Source organism: Schistocerca gregaria, unplaced genomic scaffold (assembly GCF_023897955.1).
Source record: "Schistocerca gregaria isolate iqSchGreg1 unplaced genomic scaffold, iqSchGreg1.2 ptg000676l, whole genome shotgun sequence".
NCBI classification, from domain to species: Eukaryota; Metazoa; Arthropoda; class Insecta; order Orthoptera; family Acrididae; genus Schistocerca; species Schistocerca gregaria.
The window spans coordinates 40684-61810 of record NW_026062059.1 but is presented as its reverse complement, the minus strand read 5'-3'; the positions used below and the strand labels follow the sequence as shown (position 1 = coordinate 61810).

The window sequence follows — 21127 nt, the reverse complement described above, 5'->3', positions numbered from 1 at the left end:
TACTCAGAGCAAATATATAGGACCACGAAATTTTTTTTAGAAACCATACATGTACACATAATACATTTCTTTTTCATAATACACTCTGATCTGCACGAATTTCAAGAAAACCTCACGAGACCACAATTCGCTGCCGTCCTCCAGAGAAGAAAGCTGCCTTGATTTGGCAGTACAATGCCCCATATTCTGCTCGTTTGCTGTTGCATGCAAGCAGCTCATTCTTCGCTACAAAGCGCAATCTCTTGCTACTCCAAAATACGTCGGCGCTATACGTGATTCAGAAAAACACACCCGCGATGTGATCAGAACCACCTTTTAGCACAATATACGCGCGACTCAAGAGAATCCCTGTCCCACTCGCCAACCATCCAAAAAGGTGCCGAAAAGGCGCGACTCCGCGCCCAGCATGTCTCTACAATAACACTGTCTCCTCACCCTCTGAACAAGCATCGCATCCCACACAAAGCCTCTTGACAACATGGTAATCTTGTATGTAAAACACTGGCTGATAAGGACAGGCCTCGGCATGTCTCGCAATGTGTCCTTGAATGCGCTCGAAAATAGCCGTCAAATCAACGTCGTCCGGCAAAGGGCCTATTCGAGCATCACAGGAGCAACCCACAAGTTTTTCGTCTCGTATCAAAAACAAATTACCTTTTCTGCATATCGGACACAAAACCAACTAGTTTGTAAAAAAAAATTAACATAAAAACCGTTTGAATTGTTTGCTCTTAGACAAGATTTATGTACCATCTGAGACTGATCTTCTTCATACTGCTGGACCAAATACCCCAATTCCTCTTCTTGCAAATTACAATGATGTTCATACTCACGAACCAGGTAAGAATCGACTAAACGCTTCTCTGAAAGGCGTAAAAGTAAGCACTTGACTTCACACATCTTTCCCTTTTTTATACACGCACTCACCCTCTGGTTCTAAGTCCTTGTATAGCATGTTCCACAACAAGGCTACCAAATCCTCCTCCTCTCTTAGAGTTATTGTACATGGGTCTAACTCGGTGGAAGCATGACGATTAAACTCACACAATGTCTGCCTTATAAATCCAAACATTGGCGTTCTTGTGGCGACATGCATGGCGTCGTCGAATTTTGGCAAATTACCACCCCGTTCTTCGGAATGACTGCGCCCGCCTCCTGACAGCTCCTGTCTTTTAGCCATTTGAAGCGAACTTCTCATCCTCTTGATTCGATCGCAACATTGCACTAGAAATTGTTCTTTCCTGTTGTTGGCTGTCCTCTGAAACATGCGCCGCCGACGCTGCCCTCCTGCATCTCTATTCGGACAGTTAGGCAACATTGAAAACCTAATCCCTTGAACATTAAAAAATTCCGTTTTTTTGTGTTTTTGAATTTCGATAAACGGCTATCCAAAACATCCTAGCTTGGGTCAATAAACTCTGCTTCACGCAGATAAAGGCTTTCACATGTGCCAATACCTGCTGTATCGTTGGAAGCGCGCACGTCCGTTCCAGCAACTCAACGTACGACCAAATGTCTCGAACTAAAAAACGCGTGACAACACATTATTAAGGGTCGTGCATATCAGCCCTATGTCGAGTAAAAAAAATGAGTCGCCGCTCTCGGCGGCCTCAAACACCATATACAGAAAATGCAGTAGTATGTCTTGTCTACATGCTCGACCTCACAAAAAAAGCGTACCAAACAGCCTGTGAAAAAATGCATCTTGTGAGTTATGAATCGCCCCCCCAACGGCAGAAACCACTCAAATAAAACGTCGTGCATCGAACTGCAATAGATGTGAAAACCAAAAAGAATCAATTTGCACCACCCTTATCCTTTCGTTCCTGTATTCCTCCACCTACTCACGAACGAAGAATTTACAAAAAAAATTAAATTAGCTATGACAAAACGAAAATTTCTCCTTTACGGATGTTGTTTTTCTTTGATAAACACATTCACACGTGAAATAATCCATATGTCACCAGAAGGCGCACCACAAGAACATAATACATCTGCAGGGTCATCCTTTTCGTCGGTGTTATCAAGATTCATAATCATTACGTGCTTCTATTTGATTGTTTTCGGAAACCCGTTTCAAAAGCGCGTCGATCATGGCAATTCGAACAGTCAAAACGACGATTTGCAAGGCCAGAACCTGACCACGCACCATCGGCTAAACATTCCTCAAGGTACCCTATTGGTACGCATGTATAGACGAAAAAAAACCCTCCTTTCAAAACCGCAGACGCAGAACAGAGAACCATCTGCTAATATCTATGTAGGGTTGCGCAGATCATCACATGTGCATGCAATCTGTCTCGCGTGTGTTACTTGGTGCAAAATATATCTTATTTCTAGGACTTGCACATTATCATAACTGATTCTGAAGAAAAAACGTCTGTGGTGAAAGAATTAAGTAAAAAACAAGGATTAAAATGGGTAATACGGGTATTGAGTTTGGTAGTTGGGACCCTTCAAATACCCGTGAAGAACTTATAGAATTCGATACACCATCTGTACGATAGCAAACCATTCTTTCCCCCTTCCTCTACCTATGAATTTTCATGAATTCGACTTCAGCTTTCAGCAAAATCTCTCGTCTTGATAGACTTCTCTTTTAATCTCCTGCCAACCAATTTTTTTTTAACAGTGCTTGTTCTCCAACGGCTCTCTCTATAGCCACATCTTTGTGTTGAAACACCAGGAAAACTTGCTTTCCCATCTCGAAGATGATCAAGACCTCTGGACAATATACCGGGTCTATTCTTTAACCAAGTATTTCTCACCCCCAGAAAACAAAACCGCAAAAATCTTTTCGGTCTTGACACCACGGCATCGCCCCCCACAAATTCGACCACAGCTTGGACTAGATCTTCAAGCTCTTTGCCACCCGTGCCCTTCTGGAATGGCAACCTGACAATTTCTCTGGTCAACGATTTCACGGTCTACAAAAACTCAATTCCACAGCCTATTGCATCGTATTTTTTCTTCGACCAAAATGGGAATTATTATCCACTGCTATATATTAATGATTTCTGGGAACTTCGTGAACATTACTCACCAGTCGATGAAAACTCGCAACGCCTCACGCTCCGCCTGCGCTACGAACCAATCTCTATTGCCAAATTTTCTTTCTTCGAACAATTCACCCAGTCCCTGACCTGGCAAAGTAAACTCCTGGGCGAAGGCGATGACGTCTTCGAAAGTGTCAAACAGGTCCTAGTGGACAACCCACCTTGGATTCTTATCGTCACAGCAGTTGTTTCAATCCTGCACACAATATTGGATATCTTAGCATTCAAAAGCGACGTCCAATTCTGGAAAAAACAAAAAATCTATGCGCGGACTCTCTCTTCGCGGACTGTATATGGAAGTAATTTCAGACATCATCATCCTGCTATATCTGATCGACAACGACACTAGCTGGATGATCCTTCTTTCTGCCTTCGCATCGACAGCAATCAATTTCTGGAAAATCACAAAAGCTGTTCACATCCGCTTGGTTCCCCACCCCAAATACTTCTATTGGATCTCTGTCACCGAGCGCGAAGGATACACTTCTACCAAGGCCTTCGACGACCAGGCTATGCGATACTTGTATTGGGCCCTCTATCCCCTGGTCATTGCATATTCTATCTACACACTCATCTACCACGAATACAAATCATGGTACTCTTGGGTCATCTCGTCTCTGGCCGGATTTATCTACACCTTTGCATTCATCATGATGACACCACAACTATTCATCAATTACAGACTAAAAAGTGTTGCGCACCTACCTTGGCAAGTCTTCTGCTACAAAGCTATCAACACCTTCATAGATGACCTTTTCGTCTTCATTATCAGAATGCCCACCATGCATCGAATCCAGTGCTTCCGAGATGACGTTGTCTTTATTCTGTATCTATACCAAAAATGGATATACAAAGTAGATCCTAATAGAATCGAAACCGCCGGCGCGGGTATCATCGACTCTTCAATGGATCAAGCAATTCAACCACCTCAAGGCGATGTACCAATAGCTGTAGAAGACCGAAAACACCAATGAAATGATTTTTGGATTTCAAAATATAGGCGCTGTACTTCTGAAAAGATGTTTTACTCTCTTTTTTCAAGATCTTTTGCCGCTAAAAAAACAATGCCAGCTCTTCCTGCATTTTAATAACCTTGTATTTCTTTTTTCCACCATCCTCTCGCAGCCGTACTCAGTGTAGTTCGAGACGCAATTCTGCTGGGAATCTTGAAGGTACAAACTATTTTTGAATATTATCACGTACTCCAGATCTCAAATAACGGCTGGGTGCGCGTGCACCTTGGCCACGCCCCGTCCCTCGTACATTGCACGTTTTTAAAAATCAGGCCTTGTTACAAATGACTAAACCCAATTGAATAGGCAATTTGCTATGAGATCAAATTCCTTTTGAGACTGCCACTCAGTCCTGTCAGCTGCCAACGAATTCCAGTCAGTCATAGAGAGATGGCATGAAGCTCTGATCCCGCTGTTCTTACGAGAAGTGGAGATCGGGCTGTCAAAATCTAAAATCTCTGTTTAAATGTCAAAAAGCGTATTTTAAGCTTGCTTTTTCTCGTCTTCAGCATCCTTTTCGGGATCCATATCACGTATACCTTCTTTTTCACCCAGCTCTATTGGTATTGGCATGGGATACTTAAATATTCTGTCTGGATTCATAGACCTCAAATTCAATTTGTACGCTCTGATATACAGTATTTGTGCCGGATTGTACAACATGCCCTTTCTTACAGACCTGACCAGCTGCGTCGCCTCTCTTGGCTCCATTCCAAGTGTCACAAGAGTGGCGACAACAACAAAGCCCGTCCGACCCTTTCCACCATTGCAATGAACGACAACGCGCTTAGACGCATGGATATACTCTAAAATTCTATTGATCAAATTTGCCAAAAGCCTCATGCTCGACGGAATCCACTTGTCCGGAATTGGAACATGTAGTACTTCTATTCCCGCATTTCTTACCCTCTGGATCATGTCAGGTATTCCCATCGCTTCTAATTCACTGATTTGAATCAGTGAGACCAACACATCCACTTTATTTTGTACTAGCACTTCAATGTCGGCTTCGAGACTTCTCCGATGTTGCCTCTTGTTTCTTCCAGGACACATAGTCATACCAATACACGAGTCACCTAATAGCGGCGATTCGATGAAATCAATCTGCAGTGGGTGGGTCAAAGAGGTACACATACCCTTCAAAATATTCTTTAGCTCCTTGTTGTGTGTAAATTCATAAGGCAACCTGTTTTGCTTAGTACGAGCATAAATGTTGGCTCCATATTCTATCAACAGTCTACACAGAGATATTGAATCGTTGGAAGCTGCTAGATGTAATGGCGTTGTACCATCGTTGTCAGCTACATTTGTGTTCCCTTTTCCTACCTCAACCAAAACTCTAGCCAGATCGATCCGGTCGTTCTCACATGCAATATGCAGGGGATAGATGTTGTCCGAGTTTGGTGCGTCTGCTTTAGCTCCGCGTTGTACAAGCTCCAATGCGACATCCACACAGCTATTCGCACATACATACATAAGCGGACTGCACATTTTTCTGTTATAAACGTTCAATTCTGTACGAGCGTCGCGTATCAGATCATATGCTATCGACTTTACTATCTGATAATCTTTATATATTTTAGCCTGAACAAAATTATCTTGAGCTCTAGATTCCTCTTCGAGCACTTCACCATGTGACGTGGCCGAATTGGAATTAGTATCACAGGAGGAAGGGTGGCAATTGGGATACATCAACGATTGACATGCTATATGAAGTGGGGTTTCAAATCCAAGTAAATCAGTTAGGTTAGGGTCGCAGAGTCTACGGCTCAAAATGTCTCTAAACATTTCCAAACGACGATAGATAATAGCAGCCATTATTAGTGTTTCGCCTGCTTCATTCCGCGCATTCGGATTGTATCCTTCATCCAAAAGAAGCTTCAGAGTGGACATGTCATTATTGAAAATCGCCTCAAACATTCGTTTTACTTCTACCGGAACTTCTGGCTCGGAACGTGCTTCATTTGTATGAACCTCGGACATTGGCTTGAATAGAGTGCCATGAATAAATAACGACCAAAATTTGATGTTTAAATATTAAATTTTTTTCAGATATTGATCAGTTTTCAGCACCTAGAGTTCAGGTAGTATATTCTGATCACTCACTCATTCTACACGTATTATCATAGACTTCGACGGGCTCATACTCTGAATTAGCGCAGTAATTTTTTTTTTTTCACTCTATATTGTACAGAATCTTATTGCGCGACATGCAAGAATTATTCAAGTCAACAAATTCATATTTTGATTTATGCATTGTCCTGAACTTTTTCAATTGGTAAGATAAAACAATTCTTGACACTGCAATGTATATATGTTAAAGTGTTCCTCAACAACCATTTGAAGGTATTATTAAAGTTGAGAAGACTTGCTTTTTAGACTAATCTCATTAGTAATTATTCTATAAACCAAAAAAATCACAGTCAAGACTAAGTTGACTCTTTTTTTAATGGATAAAGAACAGTTTTATTATCACCTTTTTATTGAGAATATAGAAGAACACAGCTTTTTTTTTTTTTTAGGTATTTGAAGACATTCGATGATGGTACATTTTTATTTTTCATTCCCTGATAAAGCACAACATGAATTGGGTAGAACAACGTCGTAATCGCACTCCTGGGGAATATGGATCGCATTATCCGCCTAAGCTAGCTATAGGCCATGTTACATACACGATTTCTCCTTTTCGTCAAAAGACAATGAAAGGTGTTTTTACCGAATTCATTGACCGTATGATTATTTCTGGTCCTAGAAAGCTTGCCATTCTCTCTCCGGCTATAATTCTTTATGTATCTGGACACATCTTTGTTAATTCGAGATTAAAACATGAACATCACGCCAAATACTGGTAAAATTTCTGCTATGTTTATGCCTGTACGTCTCGTCTTTGAACCAGTTGCCTTTTTTGTTTTTGTCCGATTTATCTGTATGCAAGTTCGATGGATAGAGCTGCGATACACAAACACACAAAAATTGACAGCTTTGCATTAAAAAAAGCATCTACAATAAACATACATATTTTATTCAAACGTAATTTTAATGTCTTTTTGGGGTTTACATGTCAATTTTACCATCTAAGCAAATAGAAGGATAGCAATAAAATAATTAAAGTAGTACAGATACATCCATGCTTGATTTTTAAACGCTTCCATTTTAGGTCTCTAAGCATTTTTTATTGTAAAGATTAAAAAAAAATCAGTCTTGTTGAAAAGGGAGCGGGGGGCAGCTGGACAAAATTTGTCACATACCTTGCTTTGAAATATTCGTAGAATTTTGAAATTTTAATCTTTCTGCTGCTACCTAAAGGTGAGAGCATCTGAATTGAGACTATATGCGATTCGTTTTGAGGAGAAACGTTTTGACGATTATCCGTAGGCAATGCACTTTCCGATGAATAGCTTACATATCGACTGGACTCTGGCTTTCTAGAAGTTCTGGATTCAAAATACTTCCAGTAGCTCGGCACATCTTCAGATTGATGGCTCAGCTGATCGTCTTGAAGAATTTTTTTAGTTACTGGCATTAAAAAAGGCATCTCTACTCGTAACGTACCTCTTGCTTGCAAGGATTCTGTAGTGCCTTTTACATTGACTCTAACACTAGGAACATCTTCTGGCCTGACTAGACTTTGGGCGTGAGACAAATTCTTTTGGCATAGGAGGTCGTTATCCAAACATGTTTTGTGTAAATTTAAAGTTCAAAACAGGTAAAATAGATGAATCTGTCAGATTTTCTTTTTGTCTCATACCTCTGGAAGATGTCCGAGCCTACACAGGCTTTCTCTGATAACGGCTGCTAGTTTTGAATGATCGCTTGGATTAGGTAGAATGCTTGCCTAAGTAGAGCACAAAATTGGTCAAAAAAGAGCATGCAGTAGGAAGTACGTAGAGAGAGAAAGATACAAGTGCGTACTGAACAGGAAGGGCAGAGAACTGTATTTGTCTCGTGAGTTGCCTGTTCGTTCAGGACTTTTTCTAGACACCGAACATGTTCAATATCTAGAGAGGTGGTAGCTGCGCATTAGCGTAACGCGAGGGTATTTAGAAAAATACGAAAAAACAGATGGACAATATTTATACCATGACACTTTAAACGAATAGTTTGATCATCTTCATTCAGATACTCCGAGCAGACCGCGCATGTGGGTTGAATACATTCTGAAAGTGCCAACCAATCTAGATAAGCGCCTACATGACACTATAGAGGTGGCATCATTAAAGCGGTATTAGTCAGCAGGAGAGAGTTGTATGGAGAAGAGGCTCTCGAAGACAGTTCTTTTGAAGGAGGAGGATTGACGTACGATTGGGTGTTCTAGAATACAGTCGTCGCAAATCACCTTGATATGGGTAAAGCAAAACAAGGATGTTTTTTTTCCGCAAGTACAAATTCCCATTTATTTGGTGATTAATTGAAGGTCAATGAGAGGAGGCTGAATTTATAGAGGGGGTGATTGAGTGACATTTTACTAGTTGTAATAAAAACAATTTTGCTAAGAATTATTTTTATATATCAATTTTTTGTACATAATCAGCCTCTCAGGCTTTTGAATAGGTTGAACTGTTTTTGTGACGCTTTATTCTGGGTAGCACAAACTTGATATAAAGACACGCCCTCAGCATACATTTAGACTGTGTTTGATGATCATTTAGTAAATATGTTGCTAGTCAGATCCCGATTGGTCACCAAAACATTTAGGAATTCTGTACCCCGTGCAGGCGGCATCTCTCTAAATTCAGTATCTCGTGCATATTTACCTTCTATCCCAGCATCGTATGTCTTCACGATTAATAGCATATGTACAATCTTGGTTTTAAGCCGAGGATTTATGAAATATCTGTACCTTTTTTGTGGTCGTCGCAGCTTCTCCTTTGTTTTGTTCAGCGGCACTGACATCATTCTCGCTTACGCATTTGTCAAGTTGTACGATAGCGCGCAGATACACCGTTAGCCAGCATCCTGATAGCAGTTACTTAGAACATCCACGAGAAGAAGAAAAGAGAATTTCCGAACTAAAAAAGAGCCATATTCCGACAAGTGGAGGCATGATTGACGAACCAACCGAACGTGTCCAGCTATTGGTAAAAGAAATCCTAGCAATGAGCTTTCTTGAGGTGGCTCAGCTAAGTATGTGTCTTTCAGACAGCCAAATATCATAGGCTAGGCTCCCGCGACTATGACGTCTACTGTCTTGACCTCGATTTCTGTTCGACCTTTTGTTTTGCGTTACGTCCTCCATTTTTTTTCATCAACATGTCTTTTTGAAGAAAGCGTATTTTTTTGGTGCCGTCGTTCCTTCCTACCTTATAATCAGTGTACACGGCTCTAAAGATGCCGAAAAAAAGCACATATGCGCGCGCTAACATACATATCGCTCCTCTTCATTTGACCGCGTGGAAAAGGTAATGAATTGAGCAAACGCCTTGGCGTTCCGCTAGGGGGTCTAGGTTCTTTGAACCAACAACAGTCGGCATCGGCTCAGCCAGCAGCGGCCGCCCCGGCTCCAGAGGTACGTGCTGGCGTGCCGCTCAATTTAAAAAAATTGTCAAAGCTCCACAATTTGCTAACGGACACCTCCGGTTATAGCCGCCGAAAGCTGAAGAGCCCAAGATGAAGACCATGGCAGATGTCAAATTGATAAGGTATCAGGAATCTGCAAAATTCAAGGTCCTCAAGGAAATCCGCAACTTGAAACCTAAAATGAATCTGGTGGAGGTTCGTATTTTTTTTTGATGCGACGTGTGCGCTGACGAACGTGCTTGTTTTTCGACAAGGAATTAATTAATGTTTTTCTCTTTTTAGTCAAAGGCATTGATCGAAGGCCTCCCGAAAATTGTCATGGAAAACTTGCCGTATAAAGAAGCAGAAGAGTGTAAAAAATGTTTAACTCAAGCTGGCGCTGAAGTGGAACTCGTCTGATAAAAATTTTTTTGCGTCTCACAAGAAAAGAAGCAGCTCCGTTTTTTCTCGTATCTATGTTTGCCTCTCCCATTTGACCGCACCTCAGCTCTTTTCAATGGGTCGAAATTTGCGTGTTCGGTTCATGATTCAGGCAAAGTCCAGAGATGGTACAAAAAATCACCATGATGCCAAATTGGCTTTTCAATATAGAAGCTGTACCGTTTCTATTTTTGTTTATTATTTTTTTGAAGTGCAGCGCCAATTTAAAAGCGCTCGTGTGGATTTTAAATTCGCAGCCAAACAGAGAGCAGATTCAGTTATACAAGTAAGGCGACACGTTCTAGGATGTCAACTACCTTTAGGTGAAAATTGTCTGGATTTTTGGCGACCGAAAGCCATTTTTCACCATATCGAGGTGACGCGTCCACGCATCTCTTCAGCACGCCCTCCTTCTGTTCGGCCGTTCCATGCTGCGATTCGAATTTATAATACATCGCCCAAACGTCTCCATAGTCGCTGTTGACTTTGACCGCTCGCTCGAACCATTCTCTAGCACTTTGGAGCTTCCGGAACTCCCAGAATATTTTCGCTCCGGTGGCGATCAGGACCGCGTCTGAGTCGCAATGCTTGATGGCGTCAGCGAACCGGGTACGTTTAGAGGATTTCGTCTCCATGTCGATCTGCTCGGCCCAGATGATGCCCGACGTGGTGATTCGTTGAAGCGCCTTAGAACACATAAGCTGGGCCGCGTTGAGGTGACCGGAGCGCCGTTCGATTCGAATGGCCTCCACCCAGATTTCGGGAGAGTTTGGAAATTTAAGCCGGGCTCGATCGCAGAGCGCGCGAGCTCGGTTGAAGTCGGATTTTTCTTCGTACCGAATAGCGCACAGAAAAAGCGGAATCGAAGAAGGACAGTGGTGCATTCCTTTTTGATATTCTTCGCGCGCACGATCAACACCACCAGAACCGTCGCGGCTTTCTCCTTTGTCGTTCGAGTCCGACGGTGCGGAGCCGTTGTCGGACGGGTCCGAATTGCTTTGTTTTCTCTCGTACCATTGCCCAGACATCATTCGCAATTTCGGATTGTCTGGATATCTCTTCAGCGCCTCGTCGAGAAGCTTCCTCTCCATGTCGTATTGGTGCAGTTGCCTTTCTAGCATGGCAGACTTCATCCAAATTCGGGCGCTGCTGGCTTGCTCTCGAGCGATTCGAAGTATGTGGCGCGCGCGTTCGTACTCTTCGTCTTCTTGCTCCAGCATTGCCGCCGCGAGCCAAACCTCCTCGGACCGGGGGATCTGTTCGTTGGCGCGCTTGATGATCTCCCTCGCTTCGTCTACCCGACCGCTGCTGAACTCTTCCTTCGCGGCCATCAACCACAAGGACTCGGCTCGAGGGATGTAAGTGACCGCCTTCATCAAAATCTCAACCATCGCTCCTTTGGGGCCGTGCTTCTTCTCGAGCAACGCCAAGTCCGCCCAAAATGATTTCTTGGTCTTAAACGTCGTCGCTGCGTGGGTAAGAACGGATCTGGCGCAATGAATATGATCGCTCTGCAGAAGTTTCTCGACGTCTTCTCTCCACACAGATTTCCAATCCTGCTCTTCAATTCCTAGACCTATCGTCTCATAAATGATCGCTTGACAAGTCACCAAACTCTTGGCGTCTTCGCACCGCTCGGCCTCTTTGAGCCATTCCTGGCGAGAAATGACAACGCCGTTCTTCTCTAGCGAAATGATCCCTTTGTGAATCACCATTTGCACAGACTTCTCGTTTCCGTTGGCCTCCTCCAACTGCGCAGCCGCAATCCATACACTCTTTTCTTTAGGAATAGCCTTTCGCGCGCTGTTCAAAATCACTTTCGCGTTCTCATACACCTCTAGACGCGCAAGCGCCAGCCACATTTGAGCCGACTGTGGCACACATGTCACGGCGTGGCTCAACATGATCTTGGCGTTCTCGGTGTCCTCTAAGTCGACTGCCTCCTTCCACAGCAACGTCGACGTAGGTATTCGCTCCAGCGCCTTCTTGAACACGCGCTTTCGACGTTCGAGCTCCGTCTCCAAGTTCGCCGCCGCGAGCCAAAGATCCGGCTCATTCGGCAGGTGCTGCACCGCACACGCCATAATAGATTTTGCCGCCTCCGGCGTGTTGATTCGACCCGCTTCTAGCCACACCTCCTTGTTCAGCGGACAGTTCGTACAGCCCTGCTCAATCACCTTTCTCGCCTTGCTCAAGCGCCCAGCCGACTCCTCCAAACGAGCCAACGCTATCCAACTCGGGGCGTGTGTGGGGTTGTTTGCGGTCGCGCTCTTTAACAGCAAACGCCCCTTTTCAATGTCTCCAACCGCAGCGTTTTGCGTCTGAATACTCAGCGCCGACAAATAACCCTCTCTCTCAATTGTACTAGATAGGCCGCTAATCACAGACTTGTGCGCATTTTCCAGCTTCGACCCCAAAACAGTCTTCCTCGCATTTCCCAATGCCTCCAAATTGGACAGCGGCGTCGTAGACGAATTCGTCGCATACCCGGGAGTCTGTGAACCCGCCATGGAATCCCACGCAACAATATCTGTCGACCTCTGGTTCTCTCGTCTGGCCTGCTCTAACAGTGAATCGGGCGCGGGCGTGAACTTCTCGGGTCTCTGCTGCTTGTATTTCAAACTGCGGTCCCCAATCTCCGTAATTCCCTCCCATTCCTCCTGCGATACGCTCGCGAGCGCCTTCTTCGCATCCGCAAAAATCGTCTGAATTTTGGGCTTCTTCGCCAAAAACTTGGCCTGCTCCTCCTTCTCTCGCCTTTCCCTCTGTCGAAGACGCCGCGTGTCCATGTGGCGGTCTATCGCGTTCCAAAACGCGTCCGCCTCTTCATCCTCCGCATCGTAACTTCCACTAGCAAAAATCTGATCATTCTCATCGAGCATCGCGTCTCCAGGTCCGGACTCCTCGTCCTCAAAATCGTTCCCCTCATAAAATCGACTTCCGCCGCGCCCTGTAATACCAGTAGGCTCTCGCGCGTCCCCAATATCGGACCTCGTCATGAACCCAGTAGCCCTGCGTAAGACAAAACGACACCCCTGCGTCAACGCTCTCCTTTCTTATTTGACTCCAAAAGAGCCAACTTACACCCCTCTGTATACACTCTAGCGCGGACACATCGCCAACCGCTCTCCACTCTCGTACCCCCTCCCCACTCCAGGAATATAGCCCGCTGGCGGCTTTTCTGTCAGAAAATGCGGCTTCTTGGGCTGCAAAATACTCATACTCTCTCTGACTGTCTACAACACCACAAGAAAATAGTACAGCATAATAACTTTTTTTCGCATCTATTCTCGCACCCAAAAAAAAATAATTTCTCGACGTCACCCCATTGCTGTCGCAGATCATCCCCCTATTGCACTCTGCCCACAAGAGCGCCAAACGTGGGGGCACGTCCGCGCGAACCAGCTAGATGGCCGCACCCCTCACTCATCAATCACCTCCTTGCTCCAATCCTCTCTGCGACCCCCGCGTGCAGGCCCGACCTTTTGATGACACCCCTTAACCCTCAGGTCGGGCCAGTTTTGGACAAACCTCAGAAATGTCGTGAGACCCGCACTTTCCTCCGCTTTGCTTGTCGCGACCCCCCAGAAACACAGCCACGCATCAGCGGCAAAAAGATCTCCGCGTTCGAGTTGCACGGATCGGCCGAAGACAGCAGGCCTGCCTCGGGACCACGTCAGGGCGCCATTGCTCTTCTGCATTGAATCTGCTTTTTCGTCGTACAACGAGAAGTTGTGTGTACGCTATACACAAGTTCGTACACCAGCGTAAAATTTTGGTGACTTAAGGTTTCGGCGTTGTGTACAAATTCAACGACCGCTCGAGGAGGGCGATCCCGAGGATAGCACGTCTGAAGACGTGGAGTCGGGTTTCAGCCTGCGTCATTCTAGCCCTTCGTGCCTCCATTGTTTTTCGGCGTGCATACGCATTCTTCCTTGATCAAGTAGCCCTGCTCGCAACACCCATCCAATTGCTCCGAGCTCCTCTGTTTTTGCCGGCTGACACGAGACGAGGTGCGCTCAATGGCATTGGTTGTATCGAGCGAACCAATTCGACCCACGGTCCCAAACAGCAAATTTTTGGCAACGCAGATGTGTATATGGGGGCATTTTCTGTTTTGTCACTCAAGTTGCCCTCAAGAATTTCGTTTTCGGAAGAGTTTTATCGCCACCGGACTTTTGAAAAGAACGCACGTGCTGGTCCGTTTATGTCTAGAAGAGCCGTTATTCAAAAAGCCGGAACATTTGCGACAAATTTATGTCCGAGTAGCGACCACTGTGTTTTCAGTAGTCGTATCCTCTGAACATTACGGCTTCGTGAGGGCACGAAATTACGGTCATAAGCCATTTCATGGCATAATGAGCGTGTTAGGACGACTCGTGTTTATACTTCTCTTAACTTAATTAATTCGGCTCCAACAGACCCCTCTTGTCGAGGCGGGAAAAAGAAAGAGCTACATCTCCGACTGATGGCATACGGAACGGCATTAAGAGTTCAGGACGAACACACCACGCTTTTAACGGCTATTTTTTTGTGTGTATCATCCGCATGGGCATGTAACGGTTCGGCCAATCATTTTATGCTTTTTTTTGTGGACGAGCACACAATTGTGAGTTTCTCTGCTTGAGCGTGGTAATGCGTTAAATTGGGTCAGGCGCAAGTACGAGGTATCTTTCTCTGAGATTGTACCGGCGGAAGCGGGTCGATGCTGGTTTTTGACCGCGAGTTGAGTGCTGCTTTCGAGCAGCTTGGTGATGTTAGAAGCAAGAGTTTGAAATTTAGATGACTACATAAATTTTCATTGCATGGTTTTTAGGTTTTTTTTTGCACATCTATGGTTTTTGTCTGGTACGGCATCATTATTATTTAAAGATCTGTGGATTTTTCGCGGGGTGTGTTTTTGAAATGGGGTTGCGGGTTTAATTCGAGCGCGACGCGCCTGTTTTCAGGCGATTGAAAGGTACGAAAATGACCGCCTCTGCGAAGGCACCTTTGTACGGTACAATTAAGTAGCCGTGGCACGGTTTGACCGGAATATGCTGATGCAGGAGACAGGTGAAGTGAGAGACGTGCGCGGTTTGATCGGATTTGATGGCACGAAAAAAAAAGGTATGAGTTTGGTTTATTTGAAAATGAAGGCGGTTGTTAGGGTTGGGATTCGTGATTGAAAGAGCTGCGTGAGTGTCGTTTTGGAGACGGATACATAATTTTAAGATGCGAATGAAAGTTCTTCACCTTTATATTTCAGCATCGGGGTGTTGGATGTACGGGGTCCAATTCAAGGCTTGGAATGACTAGGTTTTGTTTTACTAATTTATGTCTTTTCAGGAATTTGAATACGATGGCTGCGGTTTCTAGAGGGCACTGAAACAGAGGTGAGCGTTATTTTTCGGATAACGGGAATTTGTTGTTTTTTGTACGCACATCTTCTTGGATAGCGTGTCCGGCTTTTGGCAGAATGGATAGTTGGAATTTTCCTTGCATTTGTCCAACTAGCAACTTGCTATCTAGACAGTCTGTACCGGAGAGGATGAGGACTTTCGCACAGGGTATGGCGAGGAACGAGTTTGACAGGCCATTGTACCAATCTGTGCGTGGTGTACGGAAAAGATGAGTTGAATGCGATTTTTACTAACTTTTCAAGTGTAGGGACGGACCTTTCCAATAGGGTTCTGTGTCTCGCAGATTTACGATCCAACGGTAAGTGTTTGTTTCTTGGTGGTAGAAGAGTTGAGATGGTATAGATACGTGTGCGGATTCAGGGTTTTTGATGGTGTTTGAGTTGAGTGCCCATTCTATTGCTTTTTGAATACTGGAGAAGGCGGGAGGTCTTGAGGCGATGATTCTTTTCATGGATGGGATGGCTTTTATGGCGGTTTCCTCGACGATATCGATTAGAATGAGCCCACGAAGCCAGGTGGGGTCGATTTTGGAGGCAGACCGAACAGCTATGGCGCCTCCCGATGAATGGCCGATGATGACGACATTGGGTGTCCAAGTTATTTCCTTTTCTTTGGCTATGTCGGCATAAATTGTTGACTCAATCACACGAAGTGTGTCCTTGCTGAGCGTTTCAGAAGAGAAGTCGCCGATGGGTGCGGTAGTTGATCCGTGTCCTCGAAAGTCGTATGCGACGAAGTGAACGTGCTCAAACTGAGACTGAAGGGGGAGGGCGTTAGATGCAGGCGGGGTGGGAACGTTTTAGAAGTGTTTGTGATAACAAGTGTGTGTATGTGTATTATGACATACGACGAATAGGGACCACGTGAGTGATGAGTAGCCGGTGCCATGGAGCAAGAATACATATGTTTTGCTTTTAGTTGGGTGCGTGAAGATAGAGGCGGGTTCGCCTCTTTTGTAGATGGTGAACCCGTCTGGATTAGTTTCTTTGGAGTCCCAATATCGTTGCCAGTCGAGGTTTTCCGGTTGATTGAGTTGGGTGTACATGGCTTTAGGGGAGTTGTACACGATTAGGTTTTCTCTATTTTCTAAGAAAAAAAAAGTTTTGTGCGATTGTCAGATCGTTTTTTTTCATTGTTTGACGAGAGACTTTAGGCGGTGTGACAGTTTAGATTTGTTCATCGACGAAGTGCGCGGTGCTGCATTGGCCGAAGTAGAAGTCGTTTGTCTGACACGGTAAAGACAGGCGGCACGTTTTGCGTGTGAAATACAGCAAGACGTTATTTTCGTATGATGTGGGGCCAGAGACAGTCGGACTATGGCCACGGTCGCGAAGGCAATTCCTTCAAACATTACCAAGGCAGACAGGTTTGTACAGGTGCCAAAGAAATTTTTTTTATTAATTCTGTGCGTGTTTTTTTTAGTATAAGAGCCCCCCAGTACCTTGACCCGTTTTATGGTATTACATTTTTCGTATATGTATTTTTTTTGTGATCGGGCTCGCTGTGTGGGTGTATGTGTCCACAGCCATACAACCAAGGATCTGGTGAGTATGCGAGCGCGGGAGGTGGCACGGGTGATTCGGTGCAGCAGTATGGGTCTGCGCCGCCGTATGGCGGTCAGCAGCAGCCGCCGCAGCCGCAGCAGCCGTTTGGAGCTGGGTACTCTCAGCAGATGCCTCCAGCGAACAGCAGTCGAGACGTGATACAGCAGGCGTTGGCCTTGTTGCGCCAGCAACAGCAGCAGCCGGTGTCTTCGGCGATACCTCCTCACCAGCAACCAAATGCGCAGGCGTTGTTGATGGCACTTTTGCAGCAACAGCAGCAACAGGCCGGCGCATTTGGGGCTGCGTACCACGACAGAGGTTCAGTTCCACAGCAAGAGGGCTATTCGAGAAATAGAGAAAGTTTCGATCGAACAATGGATCGAGGGGGTGGATCGACTCATTGGATTGATAGAGTGCCTGGCCCACCGGGGTTGGTGGATCATAGGTCTTTGCATCATAGCGCAGATCCTAGAACCGGCGCTCTTTCCGCTCGAGGAGGGTATCCTTTACCTAGACAGTCGACTCATGATTCTTATCCTCCTCGAGGCACCGAACATCTGAATAGAGATGATTACTTTTCGAAGTCCGATAATAGAGAATCTAGGAATAGAAATCGAAGAGATGACCATCGAACTTCTAGCAATGCTTCTAATAAATTTGACAGAAATGTTAGCGGCGGTGGAGCTCACAGAAGAAATCCGTCATCTCCTTCATCAGCTCAAACTCAAATTTCTTCTCAAAGGACTCCTGTGATCTACCCCAGACCGTCACCCAACGCCTCCGCGCCTCCCTCCGTTAGCAATGTTCCACCCACCTCCAACCAAGATCGGCCGTCACAAAAGGAGTCCCAGCCCGCTCATCACTCTGCGGATTCTAACTCTATCAAACCCGGCACAGCTAGAAAATATGTGACCAAGATATCTTCTCACCTTCTTACTGCCACCACTTGGGAGTACTCAGAAATGAAGAAACGTTTTTCCCAGATGTTTCTTTCGAGCTTCGTTTCTAGAATCGTTCTTCCTTGGACTGTTCAACTTCCTGAAATACCAATGACCATCAAAGCACCTATCAAAATCACCAGTCTTCCTTCTCCTACTAAGAAGCCTGCTAAACCATCACCTGTAACCACGCTTACGCCGAGATCCGACGTTCCATCTAGAGACGACAACTCCATTCAATATTGGGTTAAGGTCATGCTCGTTTCCGGCGTTCCCTTCAATACCGAGTTCGACTCTATCGTCTCTCCTCAGAGCCACATGATTCCAGCCTCGTCCCTCGACAAAGACGACTCAATCATCCATTTTACCCAGCTCTTCAAATGTCTCGTTGTCCGGCGCCAGCGCAACCGACTCTGCGCTTTTGGAGGCCTTCACGACCCCTCTGTCGACGGCGATCCCTTGGATGACCAGTCGCTCATCAACTGCGCTATCCGAGTAGTCAAGGATCAGCTGGAACTCGATCTCTCTGGCTGCACTCGCTGGATCAAATTCATGGAGGTCCACTACTCCCGCGTCGACGCCTCCGTCAACGACATCTCTGTTTACTTCATACCCAGCATCTGGGACATTCTCCCCGATCTGGAAACGTCCGTGTCCATCTGGAAAGAAAAAAAAACTTGAAAAAATCAAATTGGGACAACTTCATTTGATCGATGAACTGCTGCAAAAAAAACAAGAACTTAGCTCCAAAATCACTCTCGCCGAGCAAGATCCACCTCCCGACGCCCCTCAGCCTTCTGAAGACACCGTCGAATCCCTCAAACAACAACTCTCGCAGTTGGAGACGTCCATCGAACAGGCTCAAGAGGAACTCTCCAACCTCTCCTTCGACTGCCTCAAAAAACAGCCACCAACGTCTCCCCAATTCCTAGCCACCATCCGCGGCGCTAAAACCAAAGACTACAAGATATCCCTTGTCTCCCTGGAAACACTCCTCGACTACAGCTTCGAATACGACCGCGAAGAAGACGTCATGGAGCTTTCTCTTTTCGCCGAATCCTTTTGGAATTATCTTCAGCGCCACTTCGGACTTATGGTCTACGAAGCCCTTGCTAACTCCCTGCGATCTATCAACGAGAAAGACGAATCCAAGCACCGAGGCAAGCGCCCGCGCGACCCCCCTTCCTCCCCTTCCAAAGAAGATGTCAAAGATGACGACGCGGACGATCACTCCTCTAAAAAAACCAAACCAGATGAAACTGATGATTCTGTCGTCCCCGTCTCTGTCGCTCCCCCCGAACAAGACACACCCGCCTCTGAGCCCTTGGAGCGTCCGTCTACCCCTCCCCCTTCTCCCCCTTCCACCGAAGAACCCACCCCGAGCTCCCCACCGGACGACCACCCTCCCACCTCGAAAACTGTCAACCTAGAACTTCTCAGAGCTTTCCATTTCTTCGACCGTAACAGAACCGGATACATCCGTGCAGAAGATCTGGAACATCTTCTATACAGTCTAGGACTCGGGCTCAGTAGACACTACGTCACTGACCTCATCCTTAAAGCCGATTCTTCTAATTCTGTCTCTCAGAGATTCGAAAGAAAACGAAAAATATGTTATGAATCGTTTGTCACCAAACAAAGTACCCCTCTATGATCTCTTCGCACTACCCCAATTTTTTATCGCGGAATTTGAAAATAAAATGTCAATCTTTTATGTGCGTGCTTTAAACCTCCTACTTCGCCTCTCTCCGATAAACCACCGCCTTCCCTTTTTTTTTCTCCCCCCTGTTTTTGTTCCCCCCTCGACTCTCCTCCTGCCGTCACCTCTTCTCCCCTCTTACAAACCAAGCCTCTGGCACCCAGAAAAGCGTAACCCTCGCTTCTAGCGAGATCTTCACGCCCTTATCTCGCCTTTTTCTAGCTGGGTGGCGCTCGCACTTGCCCCGTCTTGCCCGCTCTGTATTCCCCCTTTTTCACCACGCCAAATCCCATCATCAGGCCCAATTTTTCAACTCCATTTTTTTTGCGTTTTTTTTCAAATCGGAATTTATCTATTTTCGTCTGTGTGCTATACAACTCCTCTTGCTATTTTCCCTCTGACAAAAAACTGTCACTCGAACGCAGGTCACCTCCTTGGCCGACTTGGCTTCGGATCTGATTCATGTGTCAAAAACACAGTATATCATTTTTTCGGCTTTCTACACATATAGCTTCAGCCGAATATGTGCAGAGGAATCGTCTTGTACTTCTTAATAATTCTCCTCATCAACGTACATAGCCGCTACAAAACGCACGCAGAAAGAAATCCCACGCTAGATTGTTTCTACTTCTCTACTGTATCTCAGCTATATCCTAGGTCATATTTGTTCGAAGGTAATGATTCCATACTCCTACTACGCGCCCGTCCAATAATTGGCAGCACTGTCCGTCTGTCATTATGTATAATAACTCCGAAAATCAACAATTCACACTACCATTTTCGTAACTCTTCCATTCTGTCCGTCTCCTCCCTTCCAAACTTTCTTTTCCTTCATCGACCGTGATTTTCTCGTGTCACCAAAAATCCATCTCGTACCTTCTATCCATATCGCGCCCTCCCACTTCACAAAAAATCTAGCCCCTCCCCTTCTTCTCTCCCTTCGCCCTACCTACGTCCTGTGCCGATTCTACATCTTACATCGAGCACAATCAAGTGCGTCAGATCCACACCTACGGTGCCGCATCGTCATATTCAAAAGCAAACTGCCTGTCCTCTGCGTATTGGCCAAAGGTCCGCGATTTGTACCAAATATTTTTTTTCGCTGTCCAACACTTCGCCTTCCGACCATCCACGTACGCCGTTCATCCTAATCCAATTCTGCCCATTGCAGGTGAAACGATCTCCAATACGTATACTGCGTCACACGTGAATTCCTCGGCAAGCAAAATCTACTTCTCAATCCTGCCCCACATTCCAGCACTCAGCATAACCAATGCTCAACCCCTCATTACCTTAAGTCTAGTATGTATAATCACAGCATCCTTTCTCCATCCCTGCACTTCTCTCTTTGTCCACATGATTCAGCCTACAAAAAAAAGTTGTACCTGCCACCGAATTCCTTGCATCACACCTGTCAAATTCAAGGCCTCCTCAGATCGTGCACCAAACGTTTCAAAATTTCTCAGATGTACACAGACCTCTCCCAATTACAACGCTTTGCCACAGTCTAATTATTCCCTGTTATCAACGTGCGTTCT

General features: G+C 45.5%; 6 protein-coding genes across 8 annotated transcripts in view; 2 read left to right on the top strand and 4 right to left on the bottom strand.

Moving 5' to 3' along the window:
* LOC126318677 (crooked neck-like protein 1) overlaps positions 1–21127 on the bottom strand; it is a 55752-nt gene that overhangs the window by 1748 nt on the left and 32877 nt on the right. The gene's annotated exons all lie outside the window — the stretch shown is intronic.
* LOC126318685 (uncharacterized) lies at positions 2413–5713 on the bottom strand. Its single transcript, XM_049993491.1, has one exon. The coding sequence runs from the start codon at positions 5558–5560 to the stop codon at positions 4553–4555; it is 1008 nt and encodes a 335-aa protein (XP_049849448.1). The 5' UTR covers positions 5561–5713; the 3' UTR covers positions 2413–4552.
* LOC126318689 (zinc finger protein-like 1) lies at positions 7137–8516 on the bottom strand. The gene is made up of 7 exons (XM_049993494.1): positions 8370–8516; positions 8149–8266; positions 7982–8067; positions 7818–7904; positions 7622–7715; positions 7318–7564; positions 7137–7230 (listed from the first exon to the last, which is right to left on the bottom strand). Exons 1-7 carry the CDS (start codon positions 8460–8462, stop codon positions 7137–7139), a joined length of 819 nt encoding a protein of 272 aa, XP_049849451.1. The 5' UTR covers positions 8463–8516.
* Positions 8593–10194, top strand: LOC126318697 (50S ribosomal protein L7/L12-like). Its single transcript, XM_049993503.1, has 5 exons — positions 8593–8839; positions 8988–9193; positions 9469–9575; positions 9653–9781; positions 9869–10194. Exons 1-5 carry the CDS (start codon positions 8724–8726, stop codon positions 9983–9985), a joined length of 675 nt encoding a protein of 224 aa, XP_049849460.1. The 5' UTR covers positions 8593–8723; the 3' UTR covers positions 9986–10194.
* LOC126318673 (pre-mRNA-processing factor 6-like) lies at positions 10149–13262 on the bottom strand. Its single transcript, XM_049993478.1, has 2 exons — positions 13148–13262; positions 10149–13018 (listed from the first exon to the last, which is right to left on the bottom strand). Exons 1-2 carry the CDS (start codon positions 13225–13227, stop codon positions 10285–10287), a joined length of 2814 nt encoding a protein of 937 aa, XP_049849435.1. The 5' UTR covers positions 13228–13262; the 3' UTR covers positions 10149–10284.
* Positions 13344–19640, top strand: LOC126318679 (uncharacterized). Its single transcript, XM_049993486.1, has 6 exons — positions 13344–14966; positions 15055–15115; positions 15335–15555; positions 15656–16330; positions 16653–16774; positions 16934–19640. The coding sequence occupies exons 5-6, from the start codon at positions 16697–16699 to the stop codon at positions 18569–18571; spliced, it is 1716 nt and encodes a 571-aa protein (XP_049849443.1). The 5' UTR covers positions 13344–14966; positions 15055–15115; positions 15335–15555; positions 15656–16330; positions 16653–16696; the 3' UTR covers positions 18572–19640.